This window comes from Microplitis demolitor, chromosome 6 (genome assembly GCF_026212275.2).
Source record: "Microplitis demolitor isolate Queensland-Clemson2020A chromosome 6, iyMicDemo2.1a, whole genome shotgun sequence".
Taxonomy (NCBI): Eukaryota; Metazoa; Arthropoda; class Insecta; order Hymenoptera; family Braconidae; genus Microplitis; species Microplitis demolitor.
In genome coordinates this window covers 10440563-10449308 of record NC_068550.1, presented here as the reverse complement: position 1 = coordinate 10449308, position 8746 = coordinate 10440563, and the positions used below count along the sequence as shown (strand labels likewise).

The 8746-nt window shown below is 31.9% G+C and overlaps 2 protein-coding genes across 2 annotated transcripts; both read left to right on the top strand.

Moving 5' to 3' along the window:
- Positions 1 to 1048: 1048 nt before the first annotated feature.
- LOC103578405 (uncharacterized) lies at positions 1049 to 2227 on the top strand. The gene has a single exon (XM_008559497.1). The coding sequence runs from the start codon at positions 1049 to 1051 to the stop codon at positions 2225 to 2227; it is 1179 nt and encodes a 392-aa protein (XP_008557719.1).
- A 21-nt stretch (positions 2228 to 2248) lies between these two features.
- On the top strand, positions 2249 to 5559 carry LOC103578407 (uncharacterized). Its single transcript, XM_008559498.1, has 2 exons — positions 2249 to 2849; positions 5264 to 5559. Exons 1-2 carry the CDS (start codon positions 2249 to 2251, stop codon positions 5557 to 5559), a joined length of 897 nt encoding a protein of 298 aa, XP_008557720.1.
- The last annotated feature ends 3187 nt before the right edge of the window (positions 5560 to 8746 follow it).

The following is an 8746-nucleotide window of genomic DNA, read 5'->3' as shown; positions in this document are numbered from 1 at the left end:
TCAACCATCCAAATCGATTCATTAGTTCAAAAGTTACAAAGAGTTTACATAAATACACATACACATACACACACACACACACACACACACACACACACACACACACACACACACATTCATACACACACTTGGACATCATTCTGAAAATAGTCAGAATAGCTTCCTAGGACCTCAAAACGTCGGCATTTGATGGAAACTCGATTTTCGAAAATCGGGGTGAAAACAATAACTTCCCGAAATTTTTGAAAATCGTCGATTTTCGTAGCGGGAAGTTAAAAAATTAAGAGCAGAATCATATCATGGATTGATTGATCACTTACAAAAAAGAGGGAATAATAATAGCCATATTGGTAAAATGATAATATTACCATTAACATTTATTAATTCCCCACGGCATATGCTCCAACTTTATCAAGACGCTATGAGTCTTGTGCGTAAATTAGGAAGACCAGACCTCTTTGTAACCATGACATGTAATCCAAGATAGCGTGAGATTGAAGAAAATTTCTTACCTGGTCAAACAGAATCAGATAGACCAGATTTAGTAGCCAGAGTATTCTATTCAAAATCGAAAGAACTAATCGATATAGTAGTCAAAACAAAAACATTTTGGTGAAGTAGTTGTGTATGTGCATGTTAAGAATACCAAAAACGATCTCTTCCACATATACACTTATTACTAACATTAAAGAAAAATTCGAAAATTGTTACGACTGATCACGTAAATAAATATATAACTGCTGAGATCCCAAATCCAGAAAAAAATCCGAAATTGCATAATATTGTAATAAGAAACGTGATTCATGGACCATGGCCATGTGGTGACTGGTGTTTGGTAGATGGTAGGTGTTCAAAGAAATTTCCAAAACAATTTCTTGAAGAGACATTAATCGATGAAAATGGCTATCTACATTATCGTAGAAGAAATACAGGCAAATCATATACTCGATTAAATAATTATACAGTTAATAATAGAAACGTAGTACTGTATAATGAAGAATTACTATTATTATCAGATTGTCACATTAATGTTGAAGTTGTCTCTAGCATGAAAGCGGTTAAATATCTTTATAAGTATATTTATAAAGGTCATGATGCAGCTGCAGTAAATATTGCAAAATCTGATGATGCTAATCACGTTATAGATCATGATGAAATTCAAGACTATATAGATGGGCGTTACGTTGGACCGGTAGAAGCATGGTGGCGAATTTTTAATAAAGAATTACAAAATAAAAGTCATACAGTTATGAGATTACCTGTCCATTGGCCAAATCAGCAAACAATCACTATTAATTCTCCAGAAACTGAAGATAGTATACAAAATGCTCTAGAAAAGCAAACAATGCTTATTGATTATTTCGCTTTAAACAGTCGCGATTTTGAAGCGAGAAATTTAACATATGCAGAAATTCCTTCTCTTTATGTATTTAAAAAACAAAAAAAATTTAATATTTACTCTTGCCGTCGACGAAAAAGTCATTTTAACGTTATTTGCAGAATGTACTCAGTAAGTCCAAACCAAATAGAATTGTTTCATTTAAGATTATTATTAGTTAATGTTAAAGGAGCTCCAAGTTTTGAAGATCTGAAAACAGTTAATGGCATTACTTACGATACTTATGTTGCAACGTGTTTAACTTTAGGACTTATTGAGGACGATGATGAGTGGAAGAAGGTAATGAAAGAGGCAGAATCACGGATGATGCCATACCAATTACGAAGATTATTCGTTAGAATTTTAATCTACTGCCAACCTGTTTATCCGGAACAATTATGGGAAGAATTTAAAACAGCGATGTCTCAAGATTTTTCAAACCAATTTGAAATCAATACGGCATATAAGAAAGCATACGTTCAAATAAACACAATGTTAATAGCAGAAGGATCGAGCTTAAGTCAATTCCCATCAATGAAACAAATTACTGAAACTGACAACGATGATTTTAATTTTACATCAATTCCAATAACTCAACACAAAACTCTTGGTAAAGAATATTATAGTAAATTAAATGAAGATCAAAAAATCATCGTCGATACCATTAAGCATTCAGTCTGCACTATAAATGGTGATGACATCCCTACTTGCTTTTACATTGACGGCCCTGTTGGGTCTGGAAACACTTTCATTTATACAACATTATATCATATACTAAAAGGTGAAAATAAAAATATTTGTACAATGGCATACACAGGTATAGTAGCAACTTTACTTCCGCACGGATAGATTGTTCACAAGGCATTTGGTATGCCGGTCCCTCTTCACAGTGATTCAACATCTAATATAAAAAATGACACAAAAGAATATGGATATCTTAAGAATATAGATATAATTATTTGGGATGAAGCACCTATGGCACCACGACATAAGTTAGAATTAGTCAATCGTACACTGTGTGACATAATGAATAATGATTTACCATTTGGTGGGAAAATAGTAGTTCTTGGTGGTGATTTTCGGCAATTGCTTCCGATTAAGGTAAATGCAACACGTAGCGAAACAATAAATTTATCAATTAAATTCAGTTCTTCATGGAAGTGCTTCACAAAGTTTACTTTAACACATAATATGCGAGCACTACCGGAAGAAAAAGAATTCGTTAAATTTCTATTGACCATAGGTAATGTTACTTCAAATAATAGAGATGATTATGCAGATATTCCGGAAAACTGTATTCCACCAAATAATTCTAACATCGTTCATGACATATATGGTGATTTGATTAAAAATAAACATTATGATGATTTTACAAAAGTAGCAATTCTGTCTCCTAGAGATGCTGATGTTAACGAAATAAATGACCAAGTAATTGATCTACTGGACGTTACAACTGAAAAAAATTATACAAGTATTGATAGTGTAAAAAATTGTAATAATGGCGATATTAATGATTCAATTTTGCCTGAATATTTAAATACAATAAATCCACCTAATTTTCCGCCACATGAATTAAGATTAAGATTATATAGCGTAGTCATGCTTACAAGAAATTTAAGTATTAATGAAGGATTATGTAACGGGACAAGATTATTAGTTATTGAATTAGGGAATAGTTTATTAAAATGTAAAATTTTGACTGGTGATAAATCGGGAGACATAGTATTTTTAAATCGAATCACGCTTTATCACGACAATGCTAATGCCTTCGCATTCAAACGACGACAATATCCAGTCCGGGTAGCGTTTGAAATGACTATAAACAAATCTCAAGGACAATCATTTGATGGAATTGGGATATATCTTCGTAAAAACAGTTTTAGCCATGGTCAGTTTTACGTTGCTATTTCTAAGGTAAAATCTTGGAAATTATTAAAAATATATTTGAATAATGAACGAAATGACAATTTAATTAAAAATTTTGTTTACAAAGAATTGTAAAACAGTAGTTAAACAGATTTTTACTACATTTAATACGCAATTACATGATTTTTTGGTATGATATAATAAAAAAAAATCCAATGCTATTAAAATAATGGTATTAATAATATATTAATGGTATTAATAATGGTATTAATAATATATCATAAATTCGTTAAATAAATTTTTATCGTCTAAAAACTGGTACAATATTGAATATTTATATAATAGTTTTTGCAGGTTTAACTAATAACCATAATTACTATTTAGTTTTCAACAATTTAATGAAATTGTAATAATTTGAGATATCTATTCTTAAAAGTCTACTTTGTTGCAGAAAAATATAAGTTGTGGTATCGTTGTGTTCCCAACTATTACATTCAGTAAAAGTTAGACTATGCTATTGAACCGTTCTCCATAATATTCAAATGCTGATTCCAAGTTTTTAATTAATTAAATAAATGAGTGTATATGGAAATTGAATATTTACATGACAGATGTTGTAGTAGTTGCAATAGTAATTGCAATTCACTTATAAACCATACAAAACTCTGTTGGTAATTAACATTTTTACTACTTACAAATCGTCGCGTAATGTAGAAAAGTACAAAACAATAATATTTAAGTCAATATAATGTGCATTTGTTAATTTTAGAATATCAATTAGCTTTGACATTGGTTATCTAGGAACTAAAGAAAGTCAGTCAAATAATATCTTATAAAAAAAAAAGTGCGAATGAAGTGGTATATTGAAACCGCGTCAATATTTTTTAACCCTGATCAATCCGCACCAACGATTTGCCTGCTTATTCGATCTTTAGGGCCGCCTATTACGTTGGCTGAAAGTTAGACTGTACGATAAAATTTTTGAATGCTTATACTATAATTACACATTGTAAATAAATGAAATATATGATGACATTCAAAAATTTGTGGTAAAATTGTATATGTATACAGCAGACGTAATAGTTTCAGGTGATAATAGTAATTAAAATTAGTCTGTTAACTTTACAAAACAACTATTGTAATTCTTGATATTCATACTCAGGAATGTTCCTTTGCTGTAGACGTGTGAATTGCTATATCATTAAGTCAATATTATCTATTTATCGATGCTTTGAAACAGTGATTTGTTGTTATATAATTAATTGATAATTAATTTCAATCAATCAAATAAATTTTACTATTTTCATAAGTTATAAAATTATTAAATTATCATAGATTGGGTAACTTATATAGTAAGGCTTATTCCTCTGTTTAAAGAAGAAAATGATAAATTTTCATTGTTATGATATGTATATAGCGTATATTTGATTATATCGTTTTCTCACCAGTTCTGTGTATAAAACCTTGGTGAAAATTTATCGAATTCCGCGAGATGTCTGAACAGAGTTAATAATTAACAAATTTTTCTCGGGATATACATTCGGTTCGTAAAGGTAAAACATTAATTGTGTGTTTATATACCTTGAGTTTCATCTCCAAATTTTGATAATATATTGGACAAAAATTATTTTTATTATAAATACAATTTATTTATAGATCTTATCCATATTGTTTACTTGAAACTTTAGGCGCGTGCGCATGCGCGTGTTAAATCTCTAGTCTAAAATAAAATTTCTGTATTTATTAGTAATCTCAATAGCTTAATTAGTCATCATGTTGCCGAGGACACCGATCACTAGACAACTTTCAGCAACTACTAGTAATAATTATAATAATATTCGTCACAATCTACTTCAATTTCTGCCTGATTCAGCATCAAGTTCAATAATTCCTATAACTAGTGCTATATACGATTTGTTTGATCTTACGGGTGGCATACTTCAACTGCATATGTAAATAATGCGAGCTCGATAACAGTTTTGTCAAAAGCTATAGTTTAGCTAAAAATTGAATCTGCAGCCTTGCAAGCCACGCGCCAAGAATCGTCACTCACGAGTACAATCTCACGACCTCCAAATACAATACCAATATCATTGAATTCGGGAACGGCAATACAACCTAGAAATCATCTATCTTTGCCAAATAGTTACATTTCTAGCACATTGATGCCCAGAGAAGTGTTTCCAGCGGCTGCTGTCTCACAAGCTGCAAATCCCCTCACGGCTGACCGTTTTGCCTTGTGGCAGTCAACGGCTAATGCACTCAATTCCAACTACAATAATTCGAGCTCTGTGAACCTGGCAATTGACCCTTGAATTTTTGATTAAAAATTCTTGGGATCGATTGTACCACATAGGTAACAAATCGTACCACGCATATTTCCGTTTGTACCATAATGACTATTGAGATACAGTGAGCCCTTAGAAGGGCTAAAAAAACATTTTTTTTGGAGAACGATCGTTTACAATCATTAATTAGTATTTGTACTCGATTGTGCCGCTCTCAATTTTATCATAAAATTACAATTATTGAGAAAGTTTAAGAATTGCTGAAGGGATTTTCTTGCATTTCATCTAGGTCACTTAAAATTTGCAACAATCCGTTATATTTTGTTAGTACTCAATTGTACCAGTCGTAAATTCTAACGAGATCCCGTTCTAAAAAGCAAATAACACAAGAGTGACTATAGATATTCTATTGCGATTTGATTGAAGCTTTGTACTCGCCACCAATTAATTTTACTCTGTTAGAACCCAATTTTATCACTTTTGATTGCCTTTTAAAGCACGTTCTCATAGATGAGTGACATAAGGACCATAGTAAGTATTCTATTGCGTTTCATCTGGAACTTTGTACTTGCCACCAATCAATTGTACTCCGTTAGTACCCAATTGCATTACTCTTAATTGCGAATGAAAGCCCGTTTAACTATGTAAATGACAAAAAGGCCACAGTAAAGATTCTACTACTATTTGTCTGGAATTTTGTACTTGTCATCACTCAATTGTACTCCGTTAGTACTCAATTGTAACATTTCTATTTGCCATTTAAAGCACGTTCTCAATTGTACCACCTTTACTTTTGAATGAAAGCACTACTTACTATAGTCTTCATGCCATTCAGATAGTTCAACGTACTTTTATTCGCGATTAAGAGTGGTACAATTGGGTACTAGTAGAATACAAATGATTGGTAGCTAGTACAAAGTTCCAGACGAATAGCAGTAGAATGTTTACTATGGTCCTTATGGTGTTTATGTATGAGAACGTGCTTTAAAAGGCAATTAAAAGTGGTACAATTGGGTACTATCGGAGTACAATTGATTAGTGGCAAGTTCAAGGTTCCAGACGAATAGTAGTAGAATCTTTAATATGACCCTAATGTTATTTACATAGTTAAACGGGCTTTCATTCGCAATTGAGAGTTATATAATTGAGTACTAACGGAGTACGATTGATTGGTGGCAAGTACAAAGTTCCAGATGAAACACAATAGAATATTTACTGTGGCCCTTATGTCGCTCACCTATGAAAAAGTCCTTCAAAAGGGAATTAAAAGTGGTAGAACTGGGTTGTAATAGAGTACACAATTGATTGGTGGCGAGTACAAAGTTTCAGTCAAATTGCAATAGAATATCTATAGTCACCCGTGTGTTATTTGCTTTCTAGAACGGGATCCTGTTAGCATTTACAACTGGTACAATTGAGTACTAACATAGTATAATGGAATGTTGAAAATTTTTAGTGACCTAGATGGAATGCAAGAAATCCTTTCAGCAGCCCTTAAACGTTCTCAATAATTGTAATTTTATGATAAAATTGAGAGCGGTACAATCGAGTACAAATACTAATTAATGATTGTAAACGATCATTTTTAACAAAAAATGTTTTTTTTTTGTTTTTTTTTCAGCCCTTTTAAGGGCTCACTGTATCTCAATAGTCATTATGGTCCAAACGAAAATATGGGTGGGACGATTTGGTACCTATGTAGTACAATCGATCCCAAGAATTTTTGGTCAAAAATTCAAGGGTCAATTACCAGGTTTACAGAGCTGAAAATTTAATTGTCATTAATCGTCTTTAATAGTCATAATCTGACGATGTTTTGATGTTTTTCACGTTAAATCGTCTCTAATCGTCTAAAAAGGATTTATTACATCACAATTAGAAACGATTAATGATGATTAAAATTTCAAATCGTCATGACTCGTTTATAATCTTCGTTCGGGACCGAAAATCGCAATATTAATTTACGCTTAGAGACGAGTCGGGAAGAATTGAAATTTTTAATCGTCATGAATCGTTCTTAATCGTAAAATACTATATTGCGATTTCTGTTGCTGCATGAACATTAAAAATGGTATAAATTGATTAGACATTTACTCGTTTTTCATCATCTTTAATCATAAATTGATGATTCATGAGGATTCAAAACGACTAAAACATTTTCAATCGTGTTTTCTAATCAGAGCACACATTATCCCAGACATTATCCCACACATTTTCTCACACATTCAGACATACATTATCCTACACATTTTCCCACACATTCAGACATACATTATCCCACACATTATCCCACATATTATCCCACACATTCAGCCACATATTTTCCCACACATTCAGACATACATTATCTCACACATTATCGCACACATTTTCCGACACATTTTCCCACACACTTACCCACACATTATCCCACACATACAGGCATACATTATCCCACACATTATCCTACAAATTTTCCCACACACTATCCTACACATTTAGACATACATTATCCCACACATTATCGTAGATATTTTCCCAAACATTATTCTAGACATTTTCCCACACACTTTTCCCACGCATTATCTCACACATTTTTCCACAAACTTACCTACACATCATCCAACACATACAGACATACATTGTCCCCCATATTTTCCCTCACATTTTTCCACACATTATCTCAGACATTATCCCACACATTCAGACACACATTATCCCACACATTAACCCCCATATTCAGACATACATTATCCCCCACATTTTCCAACACATTTTTCCACATATTATCTGAGACATTATCCTAGACATTATCTCAAATATTATTCCACACATTATCCCAAACATTATTCAACACATTTAGCCACACATCATGCCACAGATTCAGTCACGCATTCTCACACACATTTCCTTGCACATTATTTTACACTCGAACTCTAATATTTATAAAAAAAAAACTGTTGCACACAGGAAACCTTCTGTATTTGAGAAAATCTTCCAAATGACGATTAAATCATTTTGGCACACACTTTTTACTTCTTTCACTGCGTATAAATATGTATAATTATTCTTATATCAAAAGAGCGTAAGTTCAATTGTTCATATTTCGAATATTTTATTTCAACTTTTGCTATTATCAATTGTTTTTTTTCTGTCTGCATAATTATATCTAAAATTCTGACATTTGATGTGTCAGAACTAATATAACATCGCCGTATAAAGATTAAAATAAATT